This window comes from Epinephelus moara, chromosome 23, assembly GCF_006386435.1.
Source record: "Epinephelus moara isolate mb chromosome 23, YSFRI_EMoa_1.0, whole genome shotgun sequence".
Taxonomy (NCBI): domain Eukaryota; kingdom Metazoa; phylum Chordata; class Actinopteri; order Perciformes; family Serranidae; genus Epinephelus; species Epinephelus moara.
In genome coordinates, this window is record NC_065528.1 from 2,022,089 (window position 1) to 2,039,073 (window position 16,985).

General features: G+C 41.2%; 1 protein-coding gene across 3 annotated transcripts in view; it reads left to right on the forward strand.

Moving 5' to 3' along the window:
- The window catches only part of podxl (podocalyxin-like), an 81,341-nt gene that overhangs the window by 56,633 nt on the left and 7,723 nt on the right, over positions 1-16,985 (forward strand). For 2 of the 3 annotated variants that reach the window (XM_050036078.1, XM_050036077.1), the window contains exons 2-7: positions 6,248-6,928; positions 9,479-9,711; positions 9,866-9,889; positions 14,201-14,351; positions 14,456-14,499; positions 14,623-14,742. In XM_050036078.1, the coding sequence (XP_049892035.1) occupies positions 6,248-6,928; positions 9,479-9,711; positions 9,866-9,889; positions 14,201-14,351; positions 14,456-14,499; positions 14,623-14,742 (1,253 nt within the window). The remainder of the gene's footprint in view (positions 1-6,247; positions 6,929-9,478; positions 9,712-9,865; positions 9,890-14,200; positions 14,352-14,455; positions 14,500-14,622; positions 14,743-16,985) is intronic. The other variant, XM_050036079.1, reaches the window with a different exon arrangement.

Consider the following 16,985-nt stretch of genomic DNA (forward strand, 5'->3'; position numbering starts at 1 on the left):
GTGACAACACTAGATGTCACAACCATTCCATTCGGAGTCGCGCAGTGAGGCGGCTCGGGTGCTGCTTAAAAAAGTGTTCCCCCACTTTTGGGAGTAGGGGAACACTGCTCTCTCAGAGGCCCAAAGTGTTCCCCTACTTCTAATTTTACAAATTAAGCACTGTGTAACATTGTTTGCTAGCTTGATGCTAATGGCAGTACTCAGCGGGTTGACAAACTGCCTCTGCTGTTTCACACCATCATTTCCCCCTTTTACTCTGTGTGGTAACATCCCTAGAGGAAATATTAAAAAGGCTGGGGTGTAGTTGCCCTACAGTTGTCTACGGCAGCAGATCATTCTGTGTTTCTACTGGTCAAAGTGACGGCTGTGATGGGAGAATTGGATCTCAGTGAAGGACAAGTGGTCCATAACTTAAATTTTGGAGACAAAAAATGTAGGCTTAGCGCCCTGTGGTCCATTGGCCAATAGGAAATGTAGAATAGTCAAAAGTACTTTAAAAGTACTTGAGTTACTTTTCTCAGGGAGTAACGTTGGCAGTACTTTAAAAGTACTTGAGTTACTTTACTCAGGGAGTAACGCAGTAAAGTAACTGGTTACTATAAAAAAGTAACGCAGTAAAGTACTTTGATTACTTTTAAAGTAACCCTTACCCAACTCTGCTAAAGACCTATACAAGCCTGTAAGTCCCGTTGTCACATTTCTAATCTTCAAACCATTTAAAGAATTTTTACATTACGTCATAGTCATTCACAGACTGGTGGCCAAAGCTACCATACAAGGTAGCAAGGCTACTCAGTTAAACATTCACATACAATTTGGGGTTCTTACCCAAGGATACTTTAACATGTGGACTGGTGAAGCAAAATGGTTTCACATAACAAATTAACTGAACCATTGTTTAGTTGGATCAGGACCAAGACCACCCCTTTTTGTTTGACCAAGGCTCAGTGTTTTGTGCAGCCTGTGGTCAGGGGAAGGTTTCACACCTATAATTTTGGCTCAAATCAAATTAAAAAGTCCTAAAGTCCAGACCAAACAAGGTAGAAAGGGCCCTGTCTAGTGATATTCTATATTTTTATGCCAGTGATAGCTGAGGCCGGAGAATTTTGTTTTTGGGGTGTCCGGACCCAAAAACATGTTGAGTTCGGGATGTGTGGACAGTTAAATCATTCCACAACCAGAAGCGATGAATGGAATGAATGGAGTCATGAACAATTATACAGCAGCAGCAACAATGTAAGAAGACAAGTATTGACAAGAACACTGAGTATTTATAACTGATTATTTATTTAAACAAAATGAATTGATATATTTGTGTTGTTTTTAAGATTTACATCTTTAGTAGGAACCAGTGTACATAGTTAGTGGTTTCAGCGCTTCAGTGTAGTTACACTAAATGGACATTGTACGACTCGAGAAACATATACAAATCTGTTAACATCATGCTGGTGTTTTTGCATGGCTGAACTTTTTGATCCCACAGATCACATACTGCATACAGTGCAGAGGCTTAAATTAAGCTTGACATACTGTAGGTGATATCACAGTTAACATTCTGTCTGTTTTCAAAGTTACATTATAATTGTGTGGTACAGTCATGCAGATTTCATCTGAGCTAAAATAGTAGACGAGATGTTCACTGACAAGTATGTCAATAAAGTTTTAAGTTTTTGCAAGTAGATTGTCAAAATCATTGACTGACTAGAAGTTTGCAAAAAAAACCATTCAAATATGTGAATTAACAGTGTGGCTGCCTATATATGTGATAAGCTCCAGCATGTTAATAACCTAATATGGTTATCTGAGGAAGAGTTACATAATGTATATGTTATTTGGAATGGCTACGTGTAAACTCATGTGTCACTGCACATGAATGCTGACAATCCAGTGGCTGCGTGTGGATGTACTGTAGGTGGGGGCAGGTCAGAAAGCACCAGGGGGGATGTGTGGGTAAGGCCATTGTTTTCTGTCTTTGGAGTCAGGCGAGGATTGTTCACGGGGTACTCCAAATGGGCTGTGGTCACGGGTGTGGTGTTCCAAGTTTATTGTGTGCAGTTTCCTGTCCTGATCACTATAAATAGAGAAACAGAAGAAGATGGAGCACTGTGGCTGAAGCTCACAGCTGTTCAAACTGCAGAAAACCCCGGGAGCAGAGGTCAACATAACTAAGACTTCACAGTGCTCCGCCAGCCGTGACTTTTACAGTTTAAAAGAGCATTCTTATAAACTGAAACTGAATGGACAGAATGAACCCAGAACCCAACTCTCCTCTCCAACAAAGTATTAGGGCCACATTGAGAGAAAAAAAATCTTAATATTACAACAGCGAAGTTGTAAATTAATGAGAATAAAGTTATACTGTTTCAAGAAAATAACATATAAGATTACACAAATAGACTTTATTAGAAAAAAGTTGCAATAGTGTATGAATAAACTCAGATTTAAGATAAAAATCTCATGAATTTTTGGCAGAAAGTCAGGTGACATAGTATAGAGAGCAACAAAGTCATAGTGTCTCTGTACTTGTTTTATTAGATCTTAGTGCAGCATTTGACACAATTGACCATCAAATTCTGCTACAGAGACTGGAACATTTAATTGGCCTAAAAGGTTCTGCACTAAGCTGCTTTAAATCTTATTTATCTGATCATTTTCAGTTTGTTCATGTTAATGATGAATCATCTCTATGTACTAAAGTTTGTTTAGGAGTTCCACAAGGTTCTGTGCTCGGACCAATCCTATTCACTCTATATATGCTTCCCTTAGGTAACATCATTAGAAATCACTCTGTAAATTTCCATTCCATTGTTATGCGGATGATACACAGTTGTATTTATCAATAAAGCCAGAAGAAACTGATCAATTAACTAAACTTCAGAAATGCCTTAAAGACATAAAAAAACGGGATGAGCTTTAAAAACTCTCCAGCTAATTCAGAATGCAGCAGCACGTGTACTAACAGTAACTAAGAAATGAGATCATATTTCTCCTGTTTTAGCTTCTCTGCACCGGCTCCTTGTAAAATCCAGAATTGAATTTAAAATCCTTCTCCTAACGTACAAAGCTTTAAATGGTCAGGCTCCGTCATATCTTAGAGAGCTCATAGTGCCATATTATCCCACCAGAACACTGCGCTCTGAGAATGCAGGGTTACTTGTGGTCCCTAAAGTCACCAAAGGTAGATCAGGAGCCAGAGCCTTCAGCTATCAGGCTCCTCTCCTGTGGAATCATCTTCCTGTTGCGGTCTGGGAGGCAGACACCGTCTCCACATTTAAGACCAAACTTAAGACTTTCCTTTTTGATAAAGCTTATAGTTGGGCTGGCTCAGGCTTGCCTTGCACCAGCCCCTAGTTAGGCTGACTTAGGCCTAGTCTGCCGGGGGACCTCCTATAATACATCGAGCACTTTCTCTCTCTCTCTCTCTCTCTCTCTCTCTCTCTCCTTTGCTAACACTCATGTCCTGTTACTACATCTCGCTAACTCGGCTGTACTGCATGTCACTAACTTGGCTTCTTCTCTGGAGCCTTTGTGCTCCACTGTCTTGCAGATTAACTTATATCGCAGCGGTGACTGGATAGTGTGATGTGTGTGGTTGTGCTGCTGCCATGGTCCTGCCTGATGCCTCCTGCTGCTGTTACCATTAGTCATACTTCTACTGTTATTATACACATATGATTATTGTCACATATGTATACTATCAGATATTAATATATACTTTCAACATATTGCACCACAATAGCCGTAATTAGAATTATAATATTATAACTTTAATTAATGTTGTTGTAAGCTGTCATTACCATCTGTCCTGCATCTCTCTCTGTCTCACTCTCTCTTTCTGTCTCATTGTGTCATACGCATTACTGTTAATTTATCATGTTGATCTGTTCTGTACGACATATATTGCACGTCTGTCCGTCCTGGAAGAGGGATCCCTCCTCAGTTGCTCTTCCTGAGGTTTCTACCATTTTTTTCCCCCGTTAAAGGGTTTTTTGGGGGGAGTTTTTCCTTATCTGCTGCAAGGGTCCTAAGGACAGAGGGATGACATATGCTGTAAAGCCCTCTGTGGCAAATTGTGATTTGTGATACTGGGCTTTATAAGTAAAATTGATTGATGATTGATGAATAGGTCAGATGTGGGACTCATCAGGCTGGCTCAGACCAGGGTCCCACAAGAACACAGCAGTGCTCCATTGACTCTAATGCAGTCGTTTCAGATTTCCTTCATTTACAGGCTGGTTTTGTGGATTTGGAGCTAAATGTTGTGCCTGGGGCACATGTATTAATGATACTCATTACCTGGAGAGGTTGGAAAAAGGTGTACGTTTTTTCCCGGTTCCAAAACCAAAATCAAACCCTGAAAAGTGTAGGGTTAGCTGGCTAGCTACTGTAGATATATAATCTACTGAATGTATACACATGCTGCTTTTGCTTTTAAATGATTATAACTCTGAAAAAAGACCTACCCTGTTGTACAGGAACAAGTGAAGGGAAGCAGGGAAACTTTGCTGATATTCAACCAGCTGTGTGTCATCGCATTGTACTCAGATGAATGTTGTTTTACTTCCCTTGGAGATCCCTGCCCATCTGACGGTGGAGGTCTGGGTGCTGACAGCATCACAGGGGCAAAGCCAAACAGAGTTCATCTGCACACACTGCGATGCCACACGGCTGGTTCAGTATCGGCGAAGTTTCCCTTGACCTTCATTGTCTTCTGTCACAATCACTAGTGATGTGGTGGTTCACTTTTACACTGTGATCTGTAGTCTATAGTTCGGCTTTAGCTTCTAACTATCTTTGTCTTTTTAACCTGTTTTTGCTGCTCAGTCAGTTTGATATCCTGAATAGATCCTTCAAGCGCATTTTGTAGATCCCTCTGCCTGCTTCTCTCTGAAATCACTTTTCCAAAAATATGATAATATTTCTTCAGGGAGTGCAGTTAGTTACATTGTGGGCTCCATGCTTACTCTGACAGCTTGACAGATCAGGCGAAAGGTTAATTTAGCAGAAAAGCTGGTGCTGTCAAGATGCCTACTTCTAACCCATTCATCCACCACGTCTTCTTTGCATGGGCTTTGTCCGTCTTTGTACTATGTTGCCCGACTTTCTGCCATAAATTGGAGACTTTTTCTCTTTAAAAGTTTAAAAGTTTAGTCATGTACTATTATGACTTTACCTCATAAAATTATGACTTTATTCGCATAATATTATGTCCTTTTTTGTTGTATGACTTTATTCTCATTAAATTACAACTTTATTCTTGCAATGCTATGATTTTATGCCTCCACGCTGGCGATAGCTGTGGCCGGTGGCATACAAGCACAAGGTGGTAATTCTAGTTATTTTTAGACTTAGTTGAATTATTATTATCAGTTATTAGGATGTTAAAAGCTGCTGAATGCACCCTGTGTTCATACAGTTTATCAGAATAGCTGAATAGGGTTGTTTGTGTTAATTTTTATATTCCTATGTTGCCAGGATGCCTGCTCCTAACCCATTCATCCACCACGTCTTCTCTGCCATGGACATGTCACTCTTTATACTATGTCACTTGACTTTCTGGCATAAATTTGTGAGTTTTTCTCATAAATTTACATGTTTATTGATGTAATACTGCAACTTTTTCTTGTAAATTTATGAGCTTATTAGCAAAATATCATGACTTTTTTCTTGAAATATCATGACTTTATTATGAAAATCTGAGATTTTTTATTTTCAATACTCTGGCTACTCTTTTTAATACTCTGTCATGCCCCTCAGTTCTACAGTGCTTTTTAGGATCTTACAGCTTATTTTGTGGTTTTAGGAAGCACACATTTAGTCCAGTCTCTGTGCTTGCAGTAAAGCTGTGCTAAAGCTGCTGTACACTACCTACTTAGCAGGAAACGGCAGACAGACACAGTTAGAGACAAGCTGGAGAACACAGTGGAGCATTTAATAACTAAAGAGAAAGACATTCCCCTTAGAAGTTGGTGGAGAACAAATTTAGAGCTAAAAGTACTTTAAATAGTGGACTTACATTTATTAGGTAGACATAAACATTATTAATGCTAATGTTTCTTGTCTGCTTGATGTGGTATGTTCATAACAACTTTATAAATTGATAATATGTCAGTGTTATGTTGTGATGCCCCCAAGTAGCCACAAAAATAATTAAGTCTAGGTTAATCTGTTCCACTGACTGGTTTGTTGTCATACTAACCATTTAGCAGTGGGCCATACCTAATGAATATTGCTTGTTCCCCCCCAGGCTTCCTGTTCCACAGGGTCTGTTCAAATGTTGACGGGCCAGCAGCCACCTCTGTGACCAAAAATGCTGCTTCTGTCACGCCCAGGGCATCGGCTATGCCGACTGATGGTAGTGCATCTGGGACTGAGCCAGCTATTGACAGTAAGGCAGGTGTAACTGTTGGTGTCACAACTGGAGCACATCCAACTGATGATGCCGGGAAGAAGAATGAACCTACGCAAGCATCAACACCAGCAAAGCCAACTGCTGCAGTCACAATGCCTCCTGTCCCAACGGCTGCAACATCCAAGCCTACAGACAAGCAAAACCCCACCCAACCACAAGCACCCACTGTCACTAACACACCTGCAGCACCTTCAACTGTCATCTCTGATGTACACACTACTGTGAAGAATGTTGCCACACCTTCTGCTGCTACGCCCAGCCAACCAAAGACCCCGACACCAGCTGCAACAGCAGACAGCAGCAGCGGCTCAGCGGCACCCCTCTATGCTGCCACGCTGCAGACCTCTGCAGCCCCAGTACCCAGTAAAACTTCTAGGACTGAAGCGGCTGTTGGAAATCCTGCCAATGCAGGGACAACCAAGATCACAAAGGTCTCAACAGACACCCCTGCACCAGACCAACAGTCCATGACTCACACCCCCATCACCACCAAGCCGGGCCAGGACAGCAAAGGAAGTAAGTTCCTCTTTGAATCCTCTGTAAACCAACATGAAAAGAAAACACAATTTCAAACTGTTGAACTCCATAACTCACCCAAAATACTTCACTTCAATCAAATCTATATATAATAAAGTATATATATATAATCTTGTAAAAAAAATAAATAAATAAATAATTCTTAACTAATTACACAGATTGGCCTAATTTAAATAAATGAAACTAATAAATGCAGGGTCAAAATTTTCACCTCAAACCCTTGTAACAACACAGTGAACACCACTTGTCTAATTCTGACTAAACTCAGAGGAGTAAAGCGTTATAGCACAGCGTCTTGGCATTTGAGAGACTGCAGCCACTGGCCTGATGAAATAACTGACTCAGCGCCAGCCCAACTTGTCATTTACTTATTAATCTTTATAGAAGGACCTGGCAGTTAGTTATGGCCAAACATTTACAGAGATAATGAATGATGACATTTTTTCCCATTAAGATGAGGGAGACAGTCCACCTTTTTTTTTTTTTTTTTTTTAATCTCTGTCTTGCTTAAGCATGGAGGGCATCATGTGTTTGTTCGTGGGTGTGTGACTGAGTGTGTGTATTTGCCTGTCCGATCTTGAATACTACTGGACAAATTGTTTTGACTGTTTCATATCATTATTGCCTGCTGACTCCTCACTTTTCTTAACCGGCCGGTAAGGGTCACAAGTTTTCTGGAAATCAGCTTGGTAAGAATTACCATCTGTTGCAGGCCACATTTTGGCCTTAGTTGTGGCTCAACAAGTGACATTCATAAAAGAGTTTGGTCTCATTTTGAACTGCAGCAACTGCAGATTAATTCCATATCCGATATTTTATGAGTCACTAAAGTTAGTCAAAATACAAGATCAATAAATTCCTGTTTTGTTGTCTTCACTGCCATTTTGACCGTAATGGAGCTGGGAGGGACAATTCCACAAATAACTATACACAAAGTTTTACAAGACTAGAAAATTAGAACAGTAAGAAATAAAATATTAAAGAAACAAACCAAACAAAGCAGAACAAACTAACAAAAAACAATATGATTAGAAGTCCACTGTCCATACTGTTAGAAGTCCAGTTATAAATGACATGTGTCAAAGACTTGTGGCTGTGATTTACTTATTAAAAATACATCCATCCTCATAATTATATTGTATCTATATTACACATACTGGGCCTCTTGGCAGGAAAACTTGATCGTCCTTGTGCAATGTGCTGCGGCTCCATTCCAAATAGATGAGGCGTGTATTTTACTGGGAAGCTTCTGAAACACGCTGCAACGCATGGTACAATACCATGGCTCGGTGGTACAATCAGCTCAGGCAGCCCCTTGGCTGCCTGAGCTGATTGTACCACCGAGGAGATCTGCACTGTATACTGTCTTGTTGAGTTTGGGATGTGTGCACACTTAAATCATTCCACAGCTAGAAACCATGGATTACCAGAACCATCTGGAAACATGGACAGTTATAAAGCAGCCAATAATATAAGAAGACGCAAAAAAGGACTAAGTTACAGTGCACAAGTTAAAGGAGCTGATGAGATGATCATTTACAGTAGAGCATTAAACAGGGTAGGAGACATACTGCAGAATTACACTCACCTGTACATCACACACACCATGTCAGCTAGAAGTGAGACATGTCAGACAAATTCAAAACAAGATGCTTTTGTACAAAGCCAAACTAACAGCAATGGATTATGTTTCTCCATTCATGTATGTTGGATTTTTCTTTCTTTTGTGAAATTGTGTTTAGCATCTTATAATGAACATCAAAAGAAATAGAATGGTTTGCACACCAGACCAAAAACATCTGGGAAGGCTCAAACTTCGATACAACTAACCTGTATACTGACATAAGCTTAGCGAATACAGTATACTGACAGTGTACTCCCCCATACTGCTGAATTCAGATTTGTTTCAATCCGTTTCTATCGTCAGTCATACACTGTGTCCACTCTAACTAATTCAAGTGGGAGAGGGAGATCGATTTTCCCTGATCAATCACTAGAGACCAACGTATAGGAATGGGTCTACACCACTACCACTACCACACTGGCATACGCCTGTGGTGTGCCGAATAGGAGCAAAAACAAACCACGATGTCAGGCGATACTGAGAAGACATGTTGACTTACAACAGCCTCCATAGTAGGGTCTTTCTTGTCTATGGTATTTGCCATTGTTGTTATCACTTCTCATTGGTTCTGGTGCACTTCTTGTCAGCAGTGGACAACAGCATTAGTCCTGCAGGTGGCGCTGACTGGCTAATTGAGTCTCACCACAGCACTATGTGGTTGTTTTATATTTTAAGCAAGAAATCACTGTTTCTTGTCATGATGCTAAATCAGAATCAGTCACCTCTGATTTTTTTACATGGCTCTGGGTCATCATTGGAATCTGTTATAAATACTGTATTTCATTATGTAACTTAATTTTATCAGGTGGTTTCAACAAGTTAAAAAAGAGAATTTAAGATCAGAATTTTGTGGGGCACTGTCTGAGGACGATGTTTATTGGTTGTCATATTGTTTCTGGTTGAAGGTACAGAGGAAGCAACTGTTACGATTACAAGCCACAAGCACATGGCATCAAAGGCCCCAGAGCCAACTGGGAACAAGGGGACCACCAGCAGCCCCTCCACCCCGACTAAAGCAAGACCTCCTGCATCAGAAACCTCTGGTACCAAAACTGGACCATATCCCACGTCCCCACAAAGCACCACCTCCACCACAACCACCACTACCACCACAGCAGCTCAGCCAAAGATGTTTTTGGTAAGACCTGCTGTAGCACAGGGAGCAGTCGATGCTTTTTCTGTACATGAGCATATTACAGAAATGGCTCTCATGCTTTAAGTGACTCAAGAGTCTCTGCTCCATTTGACTGACATACTTATTTTCTTTTCCTCTTATTTACTTTTTTCTGCAGTATTCTCTAAATAACGGACAGGAGGTAAGGTTTTTCTTTATTTTGCTGTCTTTCAATTTGTTACAGACTGTTTTAATTCACACAAATAATACATGTGATAATAAACACAATTCCTGCTCTGACTCTCATCAAGCCTCTGCCATTGTCCTGTCAATGGGAGGCAGGCCCACACCCTTTCCACTCCTTTCTCCACTGACATTTACTCCCCACAGTTTCTTAAGTTTAAAGAGGGAGAACAATTGGGCAACATCCTGCAGGAAGAATAAGAACAATTTCACGTGTTTTTAATATCCTACCATCACATGCTGTTAGGTTGCTACGCCTGAGGTGCTACTGATGTAAACATCAGTTGCAACTGCATGTACTGACTTGTCTTGAATTTGTGATGAAATGCAATACTACAGCCCCAACAAACAACTGATTATCAATTATAAATTTATCATCACCTTTTCTCAACTCAAACAATCATTACATTACCAAAGGACCAACAATAAAAAAAAATCTGTGGGCACCACCAGATGCAAAAAGCAACATTAAGACACAGAAATAAAATAATCTAACACTTAGATAATAATCAGCAGAATAAAACATCACCAAAACAAAAACACACAGATGTATGCATAATATAAACTCTGTCTATTATAACCAGTACAATCAGCCTCTCTGAACCACTATGCAACAGTCCACTCAAGCTCTCTCTTCCACTATAACCAGTCCAGTCTGCCTCTCTGTCCCACTATGAAGCAGCCAACTCAGGCTTTCTGGCCCTCTTTTACCAGTCCACTTTGCCTCTCTGTCCCACCATAACCAGTCCACTCTGTCTAGCTGTAACCTGTCCACTCAGTCTGTCTGTCCCACTATAACCAGTCCATTTGGCCTCTCTATCCCACTATAACCAGTACAACCGGCGTCTCTGTCCCACTATAACTAGTCCACTCAGCCATTCTGTTCCACTATAACGAATACGATATCTATTGCACTTCTGTGTGTTCTGGAAGAGGGATCCCTCCTCAGTTGCTCTTCCTGAGGTTTCTACCCCTTTTTTTTTCCCCCGTTAAAGGGTTTTTTGGGGGGAGTTTTTCCTTATCCGCTGTGAGGGTCCAGGGATGTCGTATGCTGTAAATTTGTATATTTGCCCAATATCACAAATCACAATTTGCCTCTGAGGCAAATTTTTATTTGTGATATTGGGCCTCTGAGGCAAATTTTGATTTGTGATATTGGGTTTTATAAATAAAATTGATTGATTGATTGATTGATAACCAGTCCACTCAGCCTCTTTGTCCCACAATAACCTGTCCTCTCAATCTCTCTGTCCCACTATAACCCATCCACTCAGTCTCTGTGTCTCCCTATAACCAGTCCAATCAGCCTCTCTGTCCCACTATAACCAGTCAACTCTGCCTCTATGTCCAACTGTAACTAGTCCACTCAGCCTCTCTGTCCCACTATAACCAGTCCACTCAGCCTCTCTGTCCCACTATAACCAGTCCACTTAATCTCTGTGATCGACTACAAACAGTCCACTCAGCCTCCGTGACCCACTATATCCATCTCTCTCAACCTCCCTGTCCGACAATAACCAGTCCATTTGGCCTTTCTGTCCCACTATAACCAGTCCACTAAGCCTATGTGACCCACTATAACCAGCCCACTCAGCCTCTCTGTCGCACTGTAACCAGTCCACTCGGCCTATCTGTCCCATTATATCCACTCCACTCAGCCTCTCTGTCCCACTGTAACCAGTCCACTTGGCCTCTCCCTCCCACTGTAACCAGTCCACTCAGCCTCTTTGACCCACTATCACCAGTCAACCTAGCCTCTCTGACCCACCGCAACAGTCAACTCAGCCTCTATGTCCCACTATAACCAGTCCACTTAGCCTCTCTTTCCCACGATAACCAGTCAAATTGGCCTCTCTAACCCACAATAACCAGTCCACAGTCTATTTGTCCCACTATTACAAGTCCACTTAGCCTGTCTGTTCCACTATAAACAGTCCACTCGGCCTCTCTGTCAGACTATAACCGATCTGCTCTGCCTCTCTGCCCCACTATGACCAGTCCCCTCAGCCTTTCTGTCTCCCTATAACCAGTCCACTTAGTCTCTCTGACCCACTATAACCAGTCCACTCAAGCTCTCTGTCCCACTGTAACCATTCCACTCAGCCTGTCTAACCCACGATAATCAGTCCACTCAGCCTCTTTGTCCCACTATAACCATTCCACTTAGCCTCTCTGTCCCACTATTACCAGTCCACTCTGCCTCTCAGTCCAACTATACACAGTTCAGTCTGCCTCTCTGTCTCACTACAACCAGTCCACTCAGGCTCTTTGTCCCACTTTAACCAGTCCATTCAGTCTCTTTGTCTCACCATAACCAGGCCAGTCAGCCTCTCTGTCCCAGTATAACCGGTCCACCAGGCCTGTCTTTCCCACTATAATGAGTCCACTCAGCCTCTCTGACCCACTATAACTAGTCCTCTCAGCCCCTCTAACCCACTATAACCAGTCCGCTCTGTCTCTCAGTCCCACTATAAACAGTCCACTCAGCCTCTCTGTCTCCCTATAACCAGTCCCCTCAGTCTCTCTGTCCCACTATTAGCAGTCCACTCTGCCTCTCTGTCAGACTATAACCAGTCCGCTCTGCCTCTCTGTCACTTTGCCTCTCAGTCCAACTATCCACAGTCCACTCAGCCTCTCTGTCTCCCTATCCACAGTCCACTCAGCCTCTCTGTCCCACTATTACCAGTCCACTCAGCCTCTCTGACCCACTATAACTAGTCCTCTCAGCCCCTCTGACCCACTTTAACCAGTCCACTCAGCCTCTCTTTCCCACTATAACCAGTCCACTCAGCCTCTGAGACCCACTGTAACCAGTCCACTTGGCCTCTCTCTGCCACTTTAATCAGTCCCAGTCTCTGTGTCCCACTATAACCAGTCCACTAAGTGTCTCTGTTCCACTGCACCTCTCAATGTTTGAATGAGGCTCTGCAGTCACCACCTCACTGAAAGTAAAAGCTGCTCTGGAGGATCCACTATGAGTATTGTAGCATGTTAGCTTATTAGCCAGAGTGTATCATTGAGGGTGTGTTCGATTTGGATGACTAAGCGCACTTGCTGGGTGGTGCTTTAAATGTGAGACTAATTAAGGTACACACAACATTTTTTGACTATGCCAAATTGCAATTTGCTAACTATATCCATGAGATTGCGACCCTTAATTTGACTGCATTGTTGTTCAGTTTTTGCAGTGTTCACAGCCTGAGTATCACTGTTTGGTATCCTCACATCCTGCTGGAGTGTTTCCTCTCTGGAGCTCTGCCCTCCTGCAGCTTCTTTTCCCTCCTGTAGCTTCTTTTTTGCTACACCAAAAAGTACATCCATGCAAAAGAAAAGACTTTGTTACAGTAACCAGAGTAAAGCTGTGTTATTACTTCCACCCCTGGTAAAATATTTCCTGAACTGATAGGAATGTACAGAACTGCAAAAACAAGACCCAGGTGGTAAAAAATAAAATAGAATTTAGTTGAATTTTCTTTAATTATTTTGCAGTGGGTGCAAATCTTTAAAATAGTCAGTGAAACAAGATTATTATAGTTAACTAAAGAGTAGACTTTAAGAAAAAACAGTACAAACTATATTGATTACAAACAAAACTAACTAAAATAAAATAAATAAATACATGTTTCTAGTTTTAGTCTTTTAAGTACGTTTTAAGTCAATTTAAGTATGAGGAGGCACAGTTGTATTGTATTGTTTATGTTTATTGAGACTGGGATAGCTACATGACTCTGAGTCAACTGCCAAGATTTAGCTGTGATGTTGGCCTAAATCTTGTCCCTGACAAATACCCCCTGTAATATCATTTTACTAAAACCTATAACTAATACTGATACTGATAAAAACTATACTTAAACTAAACATTTTTACACAATAGCAACCAAACTGAAACAAGCAAACCCATTGTGGAAACTAACTGTAACTAAACTGAAGTGATAACAACAGTGACTCCCCAACAGTGAAGATAAAGATTCCAGTCCCTGGGTGGAAAAAGTGTCTTAGTGGGAGCTCTTCCTGCCTTTCACTAGTTTCCTTCGTTCCCACACCTCTTTCATATACTCACCCTCTCTCTCTCTCTGACTGACTTACGCAGCTGTGCCGTTCCATAATACACCAGAAATACTCTAACCCCATCACAACACAGGAAGATATGACCTCAACTGTTACCTTTGACCTTCCCGTCCTATTTCTGACAGTGTCAGAGGCTTGGCGAGGGCCAGCTCCCAATTATTTATGGAAAGTAAAATATATGTGATTGTGTAGATGTTTACAGATGTTATTCTACCTTCAGAAAGAGGACGAGAAAGATCTGGTGGAGGTGTGCAGGAGGCTGATGGTGACATTGCAAGATGGGAACTGCACCCTCATGTGGCGGCACCACAACGGCAAAATACAATTTGACCGTGTGGAGCTAAATGGCAAAGGTAAAGCACCTTTCTTCCTTTAGAAAAGTCACATTTGTTTGTTAAATTGAACTGAATTTTCTAAAAGGTATCTGATAACAAATAAATTAAAATGTATCTTACAGTGAAAACCAGCCTTGCAACCCAATATTATGAGGAAATCACCAAGGTAAGGGTTAATATATAGTACTATCAAAACATGGAAACACCTGCAAGGTTAGTGGCAGCAGGACACCAACAGGCACTGCAGTGTGAAAAGAAGTAATTCCCTTGTTGTATTTTCTACCTAAAGAAACCAACAGATAACAAAACCCTGATAGCCATCCTGGCCTCCTGTGGAGCTCTGCTCATCATGATCGTCATCCTGGCTGTGTGTGCCTCCCACCACCGCAGGCCATACAACGAGAACCAGGTAGGTGGAGAACTTTCCTGCTCCGACATGACAAAGTGTTTTTCATTTGGCCTGTGGGAACCAGAAGTGTTCCTCTGTACCATCCAGTAGTTGGTCTCTATATGATTTTTTTTTTATCCATGCTAGTGTAGCATGGTGAGCAAAGTCACTCATAGCTCTAACATGGGGCCCTATTTATAAATCTATAGCACGCGGTCTAAAGTATGCACATGCATTTAGGATGTATACAAATCCACTTTTGCTGGTTAAATGGCACATAATCTAGGCACAAAGTAAGGTGCAAGGGGCAAAGGGTTGTTTTATCAATCAATTAATCAATTAGTCCATTAATTAATCATAGGTGTGTTTGGGCCGACTGATTCAGCCAATCATTTAAGCAGCACAACTATAAACTGTAGTTATAAACTTGACAGAGGAAACAGAACTAAACTTTTAGCTTCTAAAATAATCAATGAAGTTACACTGCTCCTCGTGTGTAAATGTGCGCAACATTTCTCTTAATGGTGAGTTGGACAGCAGCTCTGCAGCTCTGCTCTGATCTCTGTTCACATTTTACACATTGTCATTCATATTTTCCTATTTAAACAATCTATAGTGCATGGTCTAAAGTGCATGGCACAGGTGCATTTAGGGCATGTCCACCTCCACTTTGCTAGATAAACTGTGTATAATCTGTCAGCTCCACAGCTTTCCTCTGCTCTCTGACATGTTCACATTTTTCAGAAGGTCACTAACATTTTCCTCATTAATTGTGTATTATTTTACCCACCCGCAACGGATCACACATCCCTGTGTGTATAACAAGCAGAGTTTACACACATTTTAACCAGCTTATGTAGGCACATCTTACTATCTGAAAAATGCACCCTTTAAATGGCAGGGAAATACTGCACCAGTCTGAGTGTAGAACAGGTTTTGTTGGTCAATGGTGCAATCGCTTTCTGCTGCTTGACCACATGTAATTTTAAGAGGAGAGGAGAAACGAGTAAATATGTCTTTATAAGAATGAGACGTCTTTTCCTCTGAAGTGTCACATGAAGCGACATTCGTTTCTGATTACAGCTGGATCAGCTGTCAGGAGGCTTTATTAACACCGATAGAAAGTTTTAATGGAGTTTGTGTCTGCACACGTATAATGTTACATATATATATATAATGATAAAGATACAGATACAGTTATCAGTAACAGAGCAGCAGTGTTTTCTCTCTGTCTAACAATCACCTGCACATGGACAACAACCTGTGTTCTGTATTTATAATCTGTACTGTGTCCTGCTCAGAGTCACACAATGTGTTTATATGAATTATTCATTATTTGCCTCTGTATTTAATGATATTCTGATTGTGAGTCCATTATTTAATAACCCAGAATATGATTGTAATGCCTTTGAACATTGGAAATAATTTATTAGGTCAAATGTTTCAGGGAAAATTAGAATACATAATAAAAGTTGATGAGGGAAATAACATCGCAAAGAGAAAAATCTTTATAAAGGAAGAAAGTTGTTTCCTTTTTTGTTCAGATTGTGATACACTTGAGTTTAATCTGTTATCTGTCTTCACTCTGTATAAAACTCCAGTGATGTTGTGATGTATCAGATCAGTCTGATCAGCTGCAGCACTGCGCTGTCCAATCAATCAACTGATACCTAATCAGGGGGTGTGTCAGTCTGTAAAATACTTCCCCGAAGGCTGCACTTGTATATCCTCACTTCCCTTTCCTCTGAAAGCCTCCTCTCTCCCCGACTCCTCGACTCCTACGAGTGCATTTAACGTATTGAGACATCCTACAAGATCGATCGATTTCCAGGTCAAGTGATCGAGGATAGAGGAGTAGAGGAGGGATGTTGGGATGAACCCAATGTGGGCGCTGGCCATGAAAATGACAACTGCATTGGTCTGAAACTAGCAATGGCGGTTTTGTTGTGCTAAAGTGCACATGCTTCAACAGACTTCTCTCCTAACTAGCAGATTAATGCATGAAAAAAACAAAAAAACTGCAGCTCTAAATTGTAAAAATGTCAATAAGTCATCTTCACACATATTTAAAGGGACTGTTCACCCCAAAATCAAAAACACATATTTTTGCTCTTACCTTTAAGTGTCTATCAGTCTAGATAGTTTTGGTGTGAGTTGCAGAGTGTTGAAGATAGTAGTGTGTATTTACTCATGGACGAGATGCTTGGGACAGTGTAAGATGGTGTCCTCTGCAGCTGAGCTGTAAGGTTAGCTAGCTCAGTTGT